The sequence below is a fragment of the Muntiacus reevesi genome, chromosome 2, assembly GCF_963930625.1.
Source record: "Muntiacus reevesi chromosome 2, mMunRee1.1, whole genome shotgun sequence".
NCBI classification, from domain to species: Eukaryota; Metazoa; Chordata; class Mammalia; order Artiodactyla; family Cervidae; genus Muntiacus; species Muntiacus reevesi.
The window spans coordinates 21,335,501-21,355,448 of record NC_089250.1 but is presented as its reverse complement, the minus strand read 5'-3'; the positions used below and the strand labels follow the sequence as shown (position 1 = coordinate 21,355,448).

The 19,948-nt window shown below is 39.1% G+C and overlaps 1 protein-coding gene across 3 annotated transcripts in view; it reads right to left on the bottom strand.

Annotated features, from left to right (window-relative positions):
* PLXDC2 (plexin domain containing 2) overlaps positions 1-19,948 on the bottom strand; it is a 416,578-nt gene that overhangs the window by 21,562 nt on the left and 375,068 nt on the right. For all 3 annotated transcript variants that reach the window (XM_065921072.1, XM_065921071.1, XM_065921073.1), the window contains one exon: positions 17,183-17,343. In XM_065921072.1, the coding sequence (XP_065777144.1) occupies positions 17,183-17,343 (161 nt within the window). The remainder of the gene's footprint in view (positions 1-17,182; positions 17,344-19,948) is intronic.

Genomic DNA, 19,948 nt, shown 5'->3' with positions numbered 1-19,948 from the left:
TCATCCTTCCCAAACACCTTAAACAAACAAAAACAAAAAACTTTCCTTTTTTTTTTTTTTTTTTTTTTTAACCTTATGCCTATACTCAACACCAGAAAAACAAAGAACCACCTTTACTTGATGTGTTTTTTTTGCAGGGTGGGGGGGGGGTGCTCATTACTAAATCTCTCTTGAATGTCTGACTGAATCCTCTGCCTTCACATTATACAACACTTTTTGCCCCTTAAATCTGATGTCCCCACCTTCCCTTGAAACTGCATCCTCACAGGTGACAAATAATCTCTTTGTCAATTTAGTCCCTTTTATTGCTTCAAATTCTTTGGTGTCTCTAGAGCCCTTTATAATGATGGGTACGCTTCATTTCTGGTATTCTCCCTGTTGCTGGTTCTCTAAGATGGCATATATTCTTACATCTTGGGTTTTTCCTTTTGTTTTCTTTTTTTTAAAAAATATACTTTTTACACTTGTCTCCTTTGCTGGTTTCTAAACGCTAAATGTTATGATGTCCTAAGAGAGCTGCGAACTCTCTGATCCCTCTTCCCAGTGGCATTCTTGATTCCCTTGGAATTCAATTCTCACTGTTGTAACTTTCATATATTCTCATCTGACTGCTTTATCTTAATCCATTCCTTCCCTTCAGTTGCTTTTTTGAAGAGGCCCAACTGTGATTTGACCATCAGCTCAAAACAAACATGCTTAAAATCCACCCCTCTCACTTTCTTTTCTAAACTAACTTTGTCTTCTGATGTTTCTAATTCTAATAACCAGAAAATTTTTTGTCCCTCTTTCTCAGATTTTGTACTTTGGAATTATATTTGCTATTTTTTTCTTCATCCCACACTTTCAATGCAAAGAATCAGGACACCCTCTCTACCATTACCACGGATTAGCTCTAGGAGTTTTGGAAATTGCTTAACTCCTTCAAGTGACCTTCTCTGTAAAACAGGGGTGTAACAATGACTATACAGACCTCACTGAGAACCAAAGAAAATGAACTAAAGGCACTTTCAGATACAAAATATTAAACAGGTGAAAATGGCTGAATTCTGTCTTCTGCCTTCACATGGCTCTTGAATTAGCTTCATTCCATTCCTTCTATTAATACCCTACTTCAGCTCCCAGTTCTCATGTCGCACATGAACTACAAACACAGCCTTCCAGCTCTCCTTTGTGGGTCCCTTTTCTCTTCTCCAGCTGTCTCCAGCCCATTTCCCTAATGCCTTTTCAATTTCTACTTCTTTATCACATCAGTGATTCTGACTGAGTGAAGCCTAGATTTTGTAGTTAGTTAGTTCTTCAAAAATCTGTCACATGTAATCTCCATCTGCATTAAAGCTACTCCCAGTACTTGCCATAGACACCAATATATAGTTGAATAAACCAACCAATCTGAACCTTCCTCGATCTAACACTTCTGTAAAATCATAACAGACCCTACTTGCATGTGAATGCCATTTCCTCTTCCACAGCCTGGCACTCATTTGAGACTCTACTCAAATACTATCTCTTTAATGAAATTCCCCCTGATTAAATTAATCTTTCTTTCTTTCCTAAGAATTTTTCAGTCCTTGACTGCACTATTTTGCCAAAGAATGCTCAAACCATCGGACAATTGCACTCATCTCACATGCTGGCAAAGTAATACTCAAAATTCTCCAAGCCAGGCTTCAACAGTATGTGAACTTCGAACTTCCAGATGTTCAAGCTGGTTTTAGAAAAGGCAGGGGAACCAGAGATCAAATTGCCAACATCCATTGGATCATTGAAAAAGCAAGAGAGTTCCAGAAAAACATCTACTTCTGCTTTATTGACTACACCAAAGCTTTTGACTGTGTGGATCACCACAAACTGTCAAAATTCTCAAAGAGATGGGAATACCAGATCACCTCACCTGTCTCTTTAGAAATCTGTATGCAGGTCAAGAAGCAACAGTTAGAACTGGACATGGAACAACAGACTGGTTCCAAATAGGGAAAGGAGTAAGTCAAGGCTGTATATTGTCACCCTGCTTATTTAACTTACATGCAGAGTACATTATGAGAAACGCTGGGCTGGATGAAGCACAAGCTGGAATCAAGATTGTTGGGAGAAATATCAATAACCTCAGATATGCAAATGATACCACCCTTATGGCAGAAAGCAAAGAAGAACTAAAGAGCCTCTTGATGAAAGTGAAAGAGGAGAGTGAAAAAGCTGGCTTAAAACTCAGTATTCAGAAAACTAAGATCGTGGCATCTGGTTCCATCACTTCAGGCAAATAGATGGGGAAACAGTGGAAATAGTGACAGACTTTATTTTGGGGGGCTCCAAAATCACTGTAGATGGTGACTGCAGCCATGAAATTAGAAGGCGCTTGCTCCTTGGAAGAAAAGCTATGACCAACCTAGGCAGCATATTAAAAAGCAGAGACATTATTTTGCCAAAAAAGGTCTGTGTAGTCAAAGCTATGGTTTTTCCAGTAGTCATGTATGGATGTGAGAGTTGGACTATAAAGAAAGCTGAGAGCCAAAGAATTGATGTTTTTGAACTGTGGTGTTGGAGAAGACTCTTGAGAGTCCCTTGGTCTGCAAGGAGATCCAACCAGTCTATCCTTAAGGAGATCAGTCCTGAATATTCTTTGGAAGGACTGATGTTGAAGCTGAAACTCCAATACTTTGGCCACCTGATATGAAGGACTGACTCATTGGAAAAGCCCCTGATATAGGTAAAGACTGAAGGTGGGAGGAGAAGGGGACGACACGGGATGAGATGGTTGGATGGCATCACCGTCTCAATGGACATGAATTTGAGCAAACTCTGGGAGCTGGTGATGGAGAGGACTGTCGTGCTGCAGTCCATGGGGTCGCAAAGAGTCGGACACGACTGAGCGACTGAACTAAACTGAACTGAACTGACTGCACTATTCAGCATTGAGTATACCTTTAATGTTCCTTGTATTATTATTAAATTCCTATGTGGCTATTTGATCATTCAAGATTTTATGTTCCACAATTTCACCTATATAATAAGCTGGCAAATGTGATTATACAGAGGATGACCACATGACATTGTCCAAATTAGGACACTTTGAGAGTGAGTGGGAGGACTATTAACGATTATATCAGACAATAGATATAAGCTAGGAGTTACACCTCTGTGATATTAACAGCATCTACCAGATTGCATTTCACAAGTAGGAACTTCAGTTTTGACTGATTTCCATGCCATGGTATAAGTTGTGAAGATTCCAGTCCTCCTTAGTCTTAGCTCATAATACCATATTGATAATGCAGTTGACAATATCTCTTAATTTTTTGAACCAAACTGCCACGAGTGGTTGTTGTCTACTAAAATAGAGTAATAATTTGCTATTAGACAGGCAATTTACTCTGAGGAAAAGCAATTTGTAGTGAGTGTGAAAACAAGCCAGCTCACTGGCACCTAGTGACTTGGTTAAAAGATGAGATAAACTTACTTTGGTCATAAACGCTCTAATAAAAGTCAAATGTGAGTTAGTGCTGCTCCGAACAACAACAGGACTGGCTGCAGTCCCCAAGAGGCTGTTCTCATAAAGTAACTTCTATCTGGAGCATCACTGAGCTTCTCAGTGAGGTCAAAGAGAAGCAGCAAGTTAAACTCTAATTAGCCGTGACCTTACGGATGGTAAATAGTGAACTATCTTCTGTCCTAAAGGGATTGCATGTTTTAATCCACATTTAATCAGGAAACAACTCAAATGACTGGTTTGTGGGCCAGTGGACCCCAGCCATTTTGGCACCAGAGGCTGGTTTCCTGGAAGACAATTTTTTCACAGACTGAGATGGAGTGGCTTCGGAATGATTTAATTGAATTACATTTACTATGTACTTTATTTCTGTTATGACTGCATCAGCTCCACCTCAGATCATCAGGCATTCGATCCTGAAGGTTGGAGACCCCTGCTTATGCCATCAAATCCAAGGGTGAACCCGATTTATAATGATAATTTAGAGTAATGTTTATCAATCAAGCCAGGACAAAAAGAGATCTATGGTATTTGACTGGTATCTCATGACGTGTTTAATTTGTATATGTTTACATAAGATGAAAAGGTTTAGAAAAACTCTAAATGGCAGATGGCAAACTTTTTATCTATTTAAGGTACTACAGAAAAATAGATATATATAATATGCTGCTGCTGCTGCTAAGTCACTTCAGTCATGTCCGACTCTGTGCGACCCCAGAGACGGCAGCCCACCAGGCTCCGCTGTCCCTGGGATTCTCCAGGAACACTGGAGTGGGTTGCCATTTCCTTCTCCAGTGCATGAAAGTGAAAAGTGAAAGTGAAGTTGCTCAGTCATGTCCGACTCTTCTTGACCCCATGGACTGCAGCCTACCAGGCTCCTCCGTCCGTGGGATTTTCCAGGCAAGAGTACTGGAGTGGGGTGCCATTGCCTTCTTCAATATATATGATGTACATCTATTTTAAATTTGAGAAACTTGTCTTATTTATTTTGGAATTTTGGGTACATACTATCCCTTTTCAAGTCAATTCAGAAGTTGAAATAAAAAATAATTATGATCCTATCCATAAAAAAGTGAATCACTATGTTGTACCACTGAAATTAATACAATGCTGTACATCAACTTTGTTGTTGTTTAGTCACTAAGATGTATCCAACTTTTTGCAACCTTATGAACTGTAGCCCACCATGGGATTCTCCAGGCAAGAATACTGGAGTGGGTTTCCATTACCTTCTCCAGGAGATCTTCCCGACCCACAGATAGAACTCAACTCTGCTACATTGGCAGGCAGATTCTTTACCATTGAATCACCTGGGAAGCCTGTCCTTCAACTATACTTCAATTTTAAAAAATAAAAAAGTAATTGAAGTTCTGAGAAGGGGAACAATATAGCATTAGGATGGAAGGAAAATAAATGTTAAGCATATCTGCTCTATAAGATCATTGGAAGGGGTATTACAGATGCATTTATAGCAATTTTCATACAATGTCGTAACTGACTAATATCAGTGTTTAATCATTCCTTACTTAGAGCCTCCAGTGATGTTCACTTCTATCCTTTACAAAGACTCATGTAATTTCTACAAAAGCTTAGTTTAAAGCGAAAGACATTCATCCTGTGATAAAGAAGTAATGATGACCACTCTAATGATACTGTGTGTGCCAGGTTACAGTCCTGGAAGTAACTCCAACATTCACATTGTTTTTAAAATGAAAGAAAGAAATTTAAAAAATCAAGATGTCTGAGACAGACCAATTAGTACCTATAAAAATGAGTTTTATTGCACAATCAGTGGTATTAAATCCAGGGGTTGAGAACCTGGTTTGTGAATTATTTAGATCATTCTAAATCACGTTTTTCCAGCCTCTTCTCATTTGGATAACTCACTAGTGTTTGCTTAAGAAAGGAGGGCGAGTATGAGAAACAAATGAACCCTTCCAAGAAATACAAGAAGGAAGCAATGGGAAAAAGATGAATGAGGTGAAGTGAAAGTCGCTCAGTCGTGTCTGACTCTTTGCGACCCCATGACTGTAGCCCGCCAGGCTCCTCTGTCCTTGGAATTCTCCAGGCAAGAATATTGGAGTGGGTAGCCATTTCCTTCTTCAGGGGATCTTCCCAACCCAGGAACTGAACCGGGGTCTCCTTGAACCAGAATTGAACTGGTGGATTCTTTACCAGTTGAGCTACCAGAGAAGCCCAATGGGAAAAAAAGATAAATACCTCCAATAAATTTTGGCATTTTTGGTTAAATACCAATTTTTGGCTAAAACTAATGATCATCTTTTTAAAAATAGTGCTTTTAACACAATGCTGATGAAGGCACCTTGGGAGGCAGCAAATGTGCTTTTAATTCCCGGTTGTATTACACAGAGAAGTTAAGGAATTGACCAAAAGTGAAAAAGTTAGTAAATTAAAAGCTAGAATTTTTGCAAGGTCTGTCCTTTTTGCACTGATCTCTTTCTACTTACTGCACTTAGCTCATTCCTGCTTCCGTTACTGTCAAACACTAAGGTCTCAGGCAAATCACTTCCCATCTCTTACTATTCACTTTCTCATCTAAAAAGTGAGAAAATGGACAAACACTGGTTCTCTACTTACTATGAGCCTATAACCTCCAATTAGTTTATAACTGTTACATATGTGCCAATGATTTTTTAAAAGGGCAATATTTTCATTTATTTTTAAAAATTAAAAAAAAATATATTTTGTCTGCATCAGATCTTAGTTATGGCAAGTGAGATCTAGTTCCCTGATCAGAGATCAAACCTGGGCCCCCTGCATTGGGAGCTCGGAGTCTAGCCACTGGCCAGCAGAGAAGTCCTGAAAGTGCAATATTTTAAATCAACATTAGTTTTATGCATTTAAAGCTTATAGTGACAGATTCAACTTAAAATATTCCAATAAGATTTGCATTAAAAATGTCCAAATGCATCAAGTCTTATAACATCAATGTTGCAATTTCAAGAGTTATTTATAGTTTCAAGCACACAAAAGTTTATTCAGGGAAATGAAGTTTTAATTTCTCTTCAGGTGAGACATGTCATGCAAGAGTTGGGAACCACTGCATTTGATTTTTCCTTAAATTTCCTGTCTCCAACTTTCTATCATTTTATGATTCTGTTATTGGCATTCCACTTGGATTATTTTAGATGAGACTACTTATTTACAGGTGGTGCAGTGGTAAAGAATCCACCTGTCAGTGCCGGAGACACAGGAGATGTGGCTTTGATCCCTGGACCAGGAAGCTCCCCTAGTAAGCTTGAAATGGAACTTGAAGTGGTCCATTTTCAGGATGAGGTAGCTGGCCATGTGTGCAAAATTATCAACCAATGGTTTTCCACTCAGAGTGAGCCATTTTTTCTTGGAAAATTATTGGCAAGTTAGTGTTGTCTAACAGCTTATACCTGGAGAGTCCCTAAGCTAACAGGATGTTTGGGAAGAGATAAACTAAAGTCCTTGTTGAGAAACGTGGACTTAGGATGGGAACGGAGTAGAAAGAATACCCTATGAGACCTAGACAATGACGTCCAGGAAGATTGTAACCCCATAGTATGCAGCCAGTGAGGAACTGGGGCGGGATCTGTGTGCTGGGGAATAAAAGTGCTTGCTGTAACTGACAGGGGTGTGCTTGCCCACGAGACATCCAATCTTGCAAGACCATCACTGAAAGTCTCGCTTCTGCTGTGCTTTGGGTTTCTGATTCCATTCCTTGGTTTGAAGCTGGTGAGCATATTTCTCACACCCTGGAGAAGGAAATGACAGAGGAGTCTGGCGGACTACAGCCCATGGGGTCTCAAAGAGTTGTACATGACTGAGCACATATGCACGCATTTATTTAGCAAATATTTACTAAGCATTGTGCTTATCTTCGGGATAAAAACAATGAATGAGACAGATGTTCTGTCCCCTGAAGCTACCATATATTTATTAAAGTTCAGTAAGAAGCAAAATAAAATAATACAATGAGGGAAGTCATTCTGATTTTGTTTTAAACAGTCCCCTGAAAGATCTGATCAGTTAATTCCACCTATTAACCAGAGTTAATAGAAAATAATTTCAAATCTCATAACCTCTGGTCATTCTTCCACTGAAATACCATAAATCATTTCATTTAAAAAGTAGGTATATACTTTTTCTCAGTTACACTAAATATATTCTGCTAAACAGCTTTTAAACTTGGTAAATAAAAATTTAAATCCAAAAACATGATAATTACTTAGTTTTTTAAAAGTATATTCTACTTCTCCTCTTCTGTACTCCTGAAATTTTTATAGTAATATATCTTCTGTATTTTAATGTTGTTATTTAGTTGTGTTCAACTCTTTGCCGCCCCATGAACTGCAGCTTGCCAGGCTTCCCTGTCCTTCACTATCTCCAGGAATTTGCTCAAACTCATGTGCATTGAGTTGATGATGCCATCCAATCATCTCATTCTCTGTTGCCCCCTTCTCCTCCTGCCCTCAGTCTTTCCAGCATCAGGGTCTCTTCCAATGAGTTGGCTCTTCACATTAGGTAGCCAAAGTATTGGAGCTTCAGCTTCAGCATCATTCCTTTCAATGAATATTTAGGATTTATTTCCTTTAGGATTGACTGGTTTGATCTCCTTCCTGTCCAAGGGACTCTCAATAATCTTCTCCGGCACTGCAATTAAAAGCATAATTTCTAGGGCACTCAACCTTCTTTATTGTCTAACTCTCACATCTGTACATGATTACTCAAAAAACCATAGTTTTGTCTATGACTTTCTGTTACTATAGCTTTCTCCCCAATAATTCCATTTCTTTTACATTTGGATTTGTCACTATCAATATATTTATCAGTTTGGTTTTCTTTTGACTTTGCTCAACATCTTCAGTGGTTTTTAGTTCATCTGGACCCTTTTTTATATACCTCTCTTTTTAAACAAATTCTAATCCAATTATGTTGTTTGTTAAGACATACCCAGTCCAATATTTCTCCTGATATTTCATTATCCTAATGAATTTATTGGGCTTCCCTGGTAGGTCAGTGGTAAAGAACTGAACATGATTTAGTGACTAAACAACAACAGGAATGAATTTATTATGTGTCTTTCCATTCAAAGCATTGTTGTTGTTGTCCATTCGCTCAGTCGTGTCCGACTCTTTGCAACCCCATGGACTGCAGCACGCCAGGCTTCCCTGTCCTTCACCATCTCCTGGAGCTTGCTCAAACTCATGTCCACTGAGTCAGTGATGCCATCCAACCATCTCGTCCTCTGTCGTCTCCTTTTCCTTCTGCCTTCAATCTTTCTCAGCATTAGGGTCTTTTCCTATGAGTCGGCTCTTCACAGCAGTACTGAAACTTCAGCTTCAGCAACAGTTCTTTCAATGAATATTCAGGGTTGATCTCCTTTAGGATGGACTGGTTTGATCTCCTAGTAGTCCAAGGGACTCTCAAGAGTCTTCTCCAACACCACAATTCAAAAGCATCAATTCATGATAAATTATTTAGTTGTTTTATAATGCTGTCCTAAAAATCACACTATTTTGAATTGGTGGAAAAATAATCTAAGTTTAATTTATTATGATTGCAATGCAACTATCATTACTAAATTAAAGTTTATAGTCTCTGTCTCTACAAACAGACTTAAGTATTTATTTTAACAAAAGTCAGCTATGAAAGTAAAAAGGAGAAATTATTCAACCATTGGTATTATAAGTAGAGCAACTTTCTTTTAAAGAGCTAACAGAAAGAAAGACTTGGAACACCTAAAACATATATTGTATTCTTAAAGCAACACAATTCAGGTTTACAGACACCCAAGTAGACTGTAGTTCTGTGGGATTTTATTTATTTATTCACTTGATTCTTTCGTCTTTTAAGGGTTTCCCTGTGGAATTTCATACACAAGTATAAATTATATGTGTGTGTATGCTCGGTCCTTCAGTTGTGTCCGACTCTTTGTGACTCCATAGCCTGTCAAGCTCCTCTGTCCATGGAATTTTCCAGGCAAGAATACTGGAGTGGGTCTCCATTTCCTCCTCCAGGTGATCTTCCCGACCCAGGGATCAAACTCACACCTCTTGCTTCTCCTGCATTGGCAGTCAGATTCTTTACCACTGCACAACCTGAGAAGCCCCATAAAAAATATATATATACATATAAATATGTATGATAAAAATATAATATGAATATATATAAAGTTTATTTCATGGCTTTATACACCATTAAAGATAATGAGTTATGGTATGGTGATTAAGGGGCTTCCCTGGTGGCTCAGATGATAAAGAATCTGCCTGCAGTGTACCTGAGTTTGATCCCTGGGTTGGGAAGATGCCCTGGAAGAGGGCATGGTAAACCACTCCAATATTCCTGCCTGGAGAATCCCCATGGCTAGCGGAGCCTGGTGGACTACAGTCCCTGGGGTCACAAAGTCAGACACGAGTGAGTGACTAAGCACAGCACATGGTAATTAAGAAGCAATTAGAGCAGCGAACTCAGTGAGATATTAAATATTTTATTCACTATTTTAAATAATTCTTCCTGATGAAGTGAAGAAAATATTTTATTAATTTAAAAACACTATAGTCTTGCCCGGAGAATCCCATGGACAGAGGATCCTGGTGAGTTACAGTCCATAGGGTCACAGAGAGTTTGACATGACTGAAGCAACTTAGCACACACACACACACACACACACACACACACACACACACACACACACACACACATGTTATCCAGAAGAGTAAATGAAAGATTATGCTTACAAAGAGCTCTTATTTTGGTAACTGCATAAATAAAAGAATCACCATAAACCTAAACTGATGTCTCAGAAACATTCAGTGATGGATATGCATAAAATTCCAGCATTTTAGACAGATACACAAAAAGTGTCTTTTTTAAAAAATGCAAACAATTTTCACCTTTTTTCATATGGCTATATTTCTGGAAAATTGCCATCTAATAAAACAACTTCTTTAAGGAGAGTGTCAAACCATTTCAGCTGGATTTTGCCTCATCTTTCCTTCTTCACAGTAATTCATCAGAAGTGAATGCCCCCTTTTGCCTCCTCTAAGAAATAAAAATAAATATTTTCTTTCAAAAAACCACTTTTTCCTGGAGTTTCCTTTAAGACTGGAATAAAACTAAAGAATGCCTTAAGGGCAACACTCAGTTATGAAAAAAAAAATGTGACTTCAAGATAAAAAAAGATCCATGGGTCTATGAAATGAATTCTCTATTTACTACACAGGTTAGTCAATGAATCATGTCTTCCTGTCTTCCAAGTGCTATTCATTAGGCAGCTGTAAAGCAAGATGCTAAACTTTTAGTAAACACTTTTTTTCTCCCCAGCAGCAGCCTCTTGAATCCTTGCCTAGCTCCTTTCCTCCGGTTTCTTTCCTGGCAGCACTCCCGATTGCCAGGAAAAGTTGAGGGCCACAGCTGTCCGTCTTTCTTTCATCTCACTCTCCATGGGTCCTTGTTATTTACAAATATTTCTTGGGATGAGGAATTCCTTGAATGACAAACTGCTCAGGAGCCTGTGGTTATGTGGGTGTTATAGCAGCACAGCCCACAGACCAGATGAGTCCCGAGTTCAAGTTCTGGCTCTGAAACTGGCTGTCACATGCCCCAAGTGAACTGTTTCACCATGCTGTGTTTCTGTCTCCACACTGGAGTTGCCTCCAGAAATGGTGGAGAGGAGAAAGGACACTTGCCACTTAGCTTTTAGGAATAGTGTGTATGTGCATGCTCAGCAGTGTGTGACTCTTTGCGACCCCACGGACGGCAGCATTCCATGCTCTCTGTCCATGGAATTTTCCAGGCAGGAATACTGGAGTAGGTTAAAACATTTAGGAAGAGAGGGGCATTTTCAATAGTGATATGTGATAGTATTTAACAGTGGGCAAACATTTATGTCTATAACCCATATTCATTCTGTATTATAAATCACAGAATCTATGCCTAGAAATGTTCAGCAAATATTAAATTTCATGTAGAACCCAAGGCATTTTAATTCTTCCAAAGAAATAGTAGCTTCATGAAAATCTATTAAAAATTAAGGAACATGTGCTTATTTGAATATTTGTTCTCTGCTATTTTATTTCAATATAATGAACCTGATTTCAAAAAAAGATTTTTAAGCATGTTATTGTATAATGAGATAGGTTTTAGTCAAACTCAAGTATCTTTTTGAAAGTTACTGAGAGAAGCCAGATAGGCCAACACAAATGAAAGCCATCTAGTAAAAAATCAAAAGAAAATGCTCAGTTTAAGACCTGAAGAGGATGAACAGAGAAATATAAAAGATAAGTTTATGAAAAATAGAGTATTCTGCCAAATGAGTAAAGAGTGACTGTCTCAGGAGAATGGAACTCTTAGCCCCGATCCTCTAAGACACGAGGTGTAAACAGCTCAGTTATTATTTAGTTACACAATACATGAAGTCATGATTTGGTTTATCATCAAGACTTCCTGATTCTCAACTACTTTTCTCTTGATTTTAATCACTTGAGTCATAATCACTGAGGATTCCGTATAACAATGAATTTCTAGAATTTAATCCTTGTTTTATCCCATTCTCTTTCTATAAGAAAAAGTTTAAAAGCTAAAGTCCAGGTAACATATGAGGAAGAGTGTTTGCATCCACAAAACTTACGTATAATAATTGGTGCATCTTTTCTGCAAGAACATAATACAAATATAACAGCTACTGTCACTATTATCTTCACTAAAAAAAGAATAGCAAGGACGGCTACATAATGTGGTGTACGTCTTTGGGTAATGATTTTGGCAATATTTGTTAAGTGCCTTTAAGATGTTTCTTTCTTTCATGAGATCATACTTTGGGGAAACTGTTTGGGGAACATAATGTATGTCTTTAGATACACATCTTCCTGGGCTTCTCAGCTGGTGCTAATGGTAAAGAGCCTGCCTGCCAAGGCAGGAGACATAAGAGACGTGGGTTTGAACCCTGAATTGGGAAGATCCCCTGGAGGAGGGCATGTCAACCCATTTCAGTAATCTAACTTGGAGAATCCCATGGACAGAGAAGCCTGGTGGGCTACAGTCCATAGGGTTGCAGAGAGTCAGACATGACTAAGCAACTTAGCACACGTGCATGCATCTTCCTAGATGGCTACACACAGCATGTGAAGCAAGCCCCTTTAACAGAGAGAGGCAGCATAGCCGAGAGGTTAAGGGCAGGATTCTAGAGAGCCTGGGCTGGAACCCTGACTCCACCACTGACTGAATACACGATACTGAGCAAGCTGCTTAAATTCTGTGCCTTATCTTCCTCACCTATGACATGGAGATCATTTTAGTGCCTCACAGTTCTCTGTGTGAGGCGCTAAATGAGGTAACAAATACAAATCACTTTCACCAGTGAATTTAAAAAAGTTCATTGTTATCATTATCATGTTCATGTTCATTATCATGTTCATGGGGCCAATTATAAGAGCAAACAATGGTAAGAACTCCAACTGCAACAGAATACAATATGGCTGCATAAACTGTGGCCTATCCACGAAACGGCCAACGTATTAAACTGTCATACGGGGGGAAGTAAGTCAGACAGGGAAGCAGAAATATCATATGGCATCCTTTACCTGTGGAATCTACAAAGAAATGATACACATGAACTTACTTAAAAAACAGAGACAGACTCACAGACTTAGAAAACAAACTCATGGCTGCCAGTGGGGAAAAGGGATAGTTAAGGACTTTGGGAAGGTTATGTACACACCGCTCTATTTAAAATGGATAACCAACAGAAAGCTATTGTATAGCACGTGGAACTCTGCTCAATGTCATGTGCCAGCCTGGATGGGAAGGGAGCTTGATGGAGAATGGATACTTGTGCATGTATTTCATCTGAAACTATCACAATATTGTTAATTGGCTATATCCTAATATAAACTGTTTCTGGTGTTAAAAATAAATAAATAAAAAAATAAAATAAAAAAAATTCATCACAGCATACACTTATTTTTTAGCATGGAAACTAATTTCTATAAATGTTTAATGCAGTCTGAATTTCATGGTGAAATACACAAGAAACATACTGGGTCACATTTTAACATCATGGACATTGGGATATGTCTTAAAGTCAAGGGCAGGTCACAGTTTAATGGGGAGTGTGTGATGCAGCTCAACTTGCTTCAGTCTGTGGTAGGCAGAATAATGGCTTCCCAGTGATGTCCATGTCCTAACTGCAAAAACCAGTCAATCACCAGATAGGCGGAACAGACTTTGTAGATGTGATTAAACTAAGGTCCGTGACCTGGGGAGGTTATCTGGGATCACAAGGGGCCTTACGAGAAGGTGGTAGGGGTTGGAGTTAGTAGTAGATGATGTGATGACAGAAGGAGAGATGGGATGATAGGAAGAAGGGGCCAGGAGCCAAGAAATGCATGCAGCCTCCAGCAATTGAAAATGGTAAGGAAATGATTCTTCCTGAAGCCTCTAGAAGGAGTCAGTTCCACCAATACCTTGACTTTAGCCCAATGAGACTGAGTTTGGATTTCTGACCTTCAGAACTGTAAGAGAGTGTGTGTTGTTTTAAGCTACCAGGTTCATGGTAATTTGTTACAGCAGCAATAGAAAACTAATGCACAGTCAAATTGGGTGAAATAAGGTTCTTTTTACTTCAAGGCATCGTAAACAATGTTAGGCCCTTGGTGTTTCTGAACACCTCTTCACAGCATATGGGACAATCAACGTAAAGCTGTTGAATGAATGTTGAATGCAATAGCATACAGCCATCAGAATGATGTTTCAAAAATAAAAAGTATAAATTTGCATTTCAGTGAAATCACAATTATACTAAATGGGCAGACACCAAGTTATGCATGTAAAAATTACAGAAAAACACACAGTTACAGTGATTAGTTCTGTACATTAGGACTCTAAGTGACTTTTTTTTTTGTTTTTATGTTTCCACATTTTTTTTTTTTTTTGATAATGAAGAGGTACAACTTTCTTAATGGGAAAAAAGCACATCAAATTCGCCTAAAAAGCAGACAGTAATATAATATAGAAGATGAAAAGTAACTGAGACAATACTGATAAACACAATCTCTTCATGCACCAATAGCTCTAATTTAGTTAGTAATTCAAATCTTTGAATTCATAGGTCTGGCATGTCAGTAAAACTGTGCAGTCATCATGCATTTGTGTTTTGATTTTGCAGACATGGGTCAGCTTTAATAATAGTACAGTTATGATGACTATCTTCAAAAATCATCTGCCAACCAGCCACTGTGAGCTGCATGAGGACGGCAGGGTGTCAAAGAGCCAATGATGGAGGCAGAATTATTGGCAATTGACTCAATGGCAAGAAAAAAGGCAAAGAGAAGAGAAGCTGGGAACCTGGGGATTAGGTGTGGAGAGATGAGGATTCTTCCTAGAACTGTGGCTCTCTGATCTTGGGGAAGGCGATCCACCACTCTGAACCTCAGTCTCTTCCTGTGTGTTATGAGGGGGTAGGACACAGCGTGTTAAGAGGCTTAAACACGTGAGAGTTACGGCAGCAGCCTGGTGTCTGGTTAGTCACTGAAGATTTACAGCTTTTCACCTGTCAGCCTTTGGAGCAAAGCAGTCATGACCTTGGGAAATGACCTTTCTTCCATCAGCACTAAGGTGGAAGCACATTAACAAGACTTAATATGAGTTTTCCAACTCCACAATGCCTCATCATTACACAATTATTATGACTTTGGGCTTTCCTGGTGGCTCAAACGGTTAAGAATCTGCTCACAATAAGGGAGACCTGGGTTTGATCCCTGGGTCAGGAAGATCCCCTGGAGAAGGCAATGACTTTCCCACTTCAGTAAGTCATTAAATTATCACTTTAAATGAAAATGCCAATTTTGGAAGATATTGTGTGTGAAAAATTAGTGGAAGTTTGAAATGTCCTAGGATATTTATCCTTTTTCTAGAAAGTACTTATAGAATACCCTTATTTAAAAGAGATTTCAGTTATTTAATTGAAATCTAGAGGAAGTTATAAGTCTTCAGGGTGGAATAAATCACATATATATATAACTTAAATGCAAAACAGAAAGGCAAATGCCAGAGAAATATATAGATGTATCACTATGGATAGAATTTCAGAGGAAAGATAGAATACGTGTAGCTGTCCTAGCAGAGCGATGGTAAGGAAAGCTTACAGGGTACATGGTCAAAGGCTACCGAGACCCAGAATTCAAAGACTGAGGTGGAAGAGGGGACTTTGTAGGTGGAAGGAACAGAATGAGCAATGTCTTGGTGGCACAGAGAATTTCGGGTGCATGTGGAGAAGAACATGGAGTGAATTGGATGGTACTGAACTCCATGTTGAAGGTGGCTCAGGTGGTAAAGAATCTGCCTGCAATGCAGGAGACCCGGGTTCGATTCCTGGGTCTGGAAGATCCCCTAGAGAACGGAATGGCAGCCCACTCCAGTATTCTTGCCTGGAGAGTTCCATGGACAGAGGAGCTGGTGGGTTACAGTCCATAGGTGGCAAAGAATCAGACATGACTGAGCGACTAACACGAATTCCAAGTTGAGGCGCTATGGGATAAAAATTGAAATGACAGACAAGATAGAAACAGCCAAGGTCTTGAAGGAGATCTAAGAAGACTGCACTTCACTCCACAGACAGCTGAGAGCCATAGAGGACTTCTGAACAATTATTTAATTGATTTGCATTCACTTCCCACTGTTACAGAGGCCAAAGGTAAATTTGTAGTTTAAAGGTCATCACAATTTCTCACTTAACATGTGAATAAAATTCTAAGTAACTGTCTGTATATCACCTGGTGAACTGGAGAAGATCTAAACTTTTCAAGTTGGAAGGTCTGAGGGAGGTTTCCTCCACTGCTCTAGCATTTATGTTGTGTTGAAGAGGAGTGTGGCTCCATGATGTGGGGATGAAAGCCAGGCACACAGGGGGACCAGGAAGCCCAGTTGTCTGAGACAGACGGTGACTTGGTCACACTGACCTTATCCTGTGGCCCCCAGGCTTCCCAGTCTCAGGTCTTCTGGACACAGGGTTCGGCTCTGGCCCTTCGTACACTGCTGCTGTTCCTCCTACCTGCTGTCTTGGGCACTGGCATGTTGTACATGCAAACACAACACTCATTTGGCTTGATGCTCTCATTGTGTTTGAATGAGTGTATGTACATGCATGTGCATTTATATGTATTGATAAATGTATAAATGAACACATGTGCTCACACAAAATGCCAATGGCACATACCATTATCTTATTGTTATAACTGTTATTTTGTAGGGAAATCTCTATTTTTCCTAAATGGTTTGTGAGCATTTTAAGAGCAGGCCCACCATACTGTATTATGAATCCAGCCAATACTCAATTAGTATTTATCGATTAGTTGATTTAAGTTAAGTCCTTCAGCCTGTGGCACACGGTGCATTCCTTTCAGGATCAGAAGAACAGCTGGTTCACATACTTGCTATAATGAGACAAAAAATATGGTTTCTATTTTCTTTTAGGTCTGAAAAAGGCAAGATGGCTTATTTCTTTAAAAGCTCCTGAGATAAGGTAACTGACAGCACATGAAAGCCATCCGTCAATACACGTGTGTGTGTGTGTGCGTGTGTGTGTGTGAAAGCAGCCAGTGCCCAAGTGTAAAGTGGAGAAATGTGCTAAATATTAAACGCAGGTGGTGTTAGCAAATGGCTACAGTTCATCAGTTGGCAAGGTTTTCATGTACTCTATTTGACACTTACCTCAATAAAGAAGATACTGGCTGCTGATGTCGGGTGGTGATACATATAGACTGTCACAAGGATGGCTGCGGCTATAATGAGGACCAGGATGAGAATCCCGACGATGAGACCGGCATGAAGGGCTCCTCCTTTCTTCTCGGCTGCACTGTCATCTGTAGAGGCTGGAAGAACAGGACAGCTGTCAGACATTCATGGGTGCACTCATAGATCTGCATTTTCATTGAGGGGGATATTCATATTCTTAATAAAGTACCAGTGAAATTTTTTTTTAAACTTTCTGAACGACTTTTCTTTTCCGCAACACCAATTTTAGAAGTTAGATGCTCTTTCCTTGGCAAATGAAAAAACCTATACTCTTAATGATTAAAAGCACATTTATAACTATGTTTTAATTTATGGTTCAATAGTCTTTATTCTGTTAAATAAGGCAAAATTAATAGCTTTTATTCTAAAAGTACTGGGGAAAATCTAAAACTCTAATTAACTGTATAATAAATTTAACTTTGATCTCTCTCATTAAACCACTGGCACTGTTACCTATGGAAAAATTGATTACTTTTTGAAATCTCCTCTCTCATTTTCTTTTGGAAAATTTGAACTGAAGAGTACCAAACATCTTTTGGTGGGCTACACAGGCATTTTGAGAAAGTCTGTGCATGAGTTCAAAGGATAATTTTTAAAATCTGTTTTAAACTGAAATGCTCTATAAAAGTGTAACAGATGGATGCTAAATGACCCGCAAATAGTTTATCACTATCTAAAGGGAACACAGCATATGAGAATATTCTACTATGCCACAGACTAATATCATTTTCTGTAACTTTACTAAGATACTCTCCATTGTAATATCCATTTCAGAGAGTAAGGAAAAAGGAGAAATTAAATTTTGAAAGCAATAATTAGCCTAGCCAAGCCAACCAACCAAATAAAACCAATCTCTGAAGTCTTCTCTTGTTCTAAGATTCTATAATATTTGATGTTTACTCAGGCATTTAGAGGAGATAGTCTTAAATTATGTGCAGCAGGAAATTGTACCTTATTACATAATATGATGGGTATTTTTGAGTCATTAGAAAATTCTTTAAGACTCAGAAGTTCTAGAACAGTGATTCCAAGTCCTTTCATTAGCAATTTACATCTTTGTTATTTTCAACTTTTGCATCTATGTTTTAAACATTTTTTGGTCTATTAAACCTCACTTAATAAGCACTGATTTATTTCTTTTACCATAATTTTTGTGAGTAGAAAAAACCAGATGTGACTACCTATCAGAATGTGTGGTAAGTACAAGAAAACAAAATTACAGATGGAGAAGAGAAATATGAACTCACAATTCTTCCCATCCATGCTTTCAAGTTTTGTTGCTATTATTTGTTTATTCTTTGCGTGAGACCCATAGTTCAGTAGTCCTTCTCCACGTCTAATGGGCTTCCCTGGTGGCTCAGGTGGTAAAGAAACTGCCTGCCATGAGGGAGACCTGGGTTCGATCCCGGGGTTGGGAAGATCCCCAGGAGGGCATGGCAACCCACCCCAGTATTCTTGCCTGGAGAATCCCCATGGACAGAGGAGCCTGGGGGGCTACAGCGCATGGGGTCGCAGGCAGTCGGACACGACGGAGCGACTAAGCACAGCCCAGCACCGCACATCTAATAAAGCCTAGATTCCTGAAGCTTCCCCTTACAAAACAGAATTCATTAGTCATGGAATGTAAAATTTAGGGTAATTCATTATGAAAAAGTTCATTTTCAGAGGATTCTGGAAGATGGGAGAGGAAGAAGTATCAGGAATATGTCTTCTCACATTGACAACAATTCCACTGGCAGAATCTGACAGCTCTGGACTCTGTTGAAGGCTTGTAACTTCCAGCAAGAAGGCTCACACTGCATGTCGTGGTTAATTCAAGGCAATTTCAGTGCTTAGGACAGTAGTAACTACACATCCTTGGCTGCTCAGCCATGGGGCAGGCAGCTACACCCCTGCTCCTGATGCAGCCTGTCTAGTCTTTGGTTAGGCCCTCTCTCCATGTGGTCAATAACAGTAACTACGCCATAGGGTTGCTGTGAAAATCAAACATTTCAAGCATATTAAGTACGTGAGAACGCACCTGGCATATAATAAGTACTTAACTGATGTAGTTATTATATTATTATATTTTACATGAGGCAGATTGAGGCAAATTACACTGTCAGATTCAGGACACTGCATAAACTATGTTTTTGCCCTTAACATTTGTTACTTTTAAGAGTCTGGCTTCATTCTTAAGTATGCTTGTATTCTTGCATTTTGTACACTTGACTTTTTTTCTTATTTTTAAAAGAGGGTAACAGATCCCTTTCATGGAAAAATAGGATTAATTTAAAATGTTGCTTTGGAGAATATGTGGCAAAAATATCTGCTAGAGTCACGAAAGGAAGCCTTGAATGTTTCTTCAAATCTCACGTATAATTCCATCCAACTACCCCTCCATCCATCCATCCATCCCTCCTTCCATTCATGCATCTTTCCATCCATATATCTCTTCTTCCATTCAAGCATCCATGCATGCATGAATGCATTCTCCATCTATCGCTCTTTTCATTCATGCATCCATCTATCCAAACAGCATTTGGATCTTTTTCTGGGATTAGCAATCTTTCAGAAGCATCATGAAACCTGGTGTGTGTGTGTGTGTGTGTGTGTGTGTGTGTGTGTGTGTGTGTGTGTGTGTGTGTGTGTGTGTGTGTGTGTGTGTGTGTGTGTGTGTGTGTGTGTGTGTGTGTGTGTGTG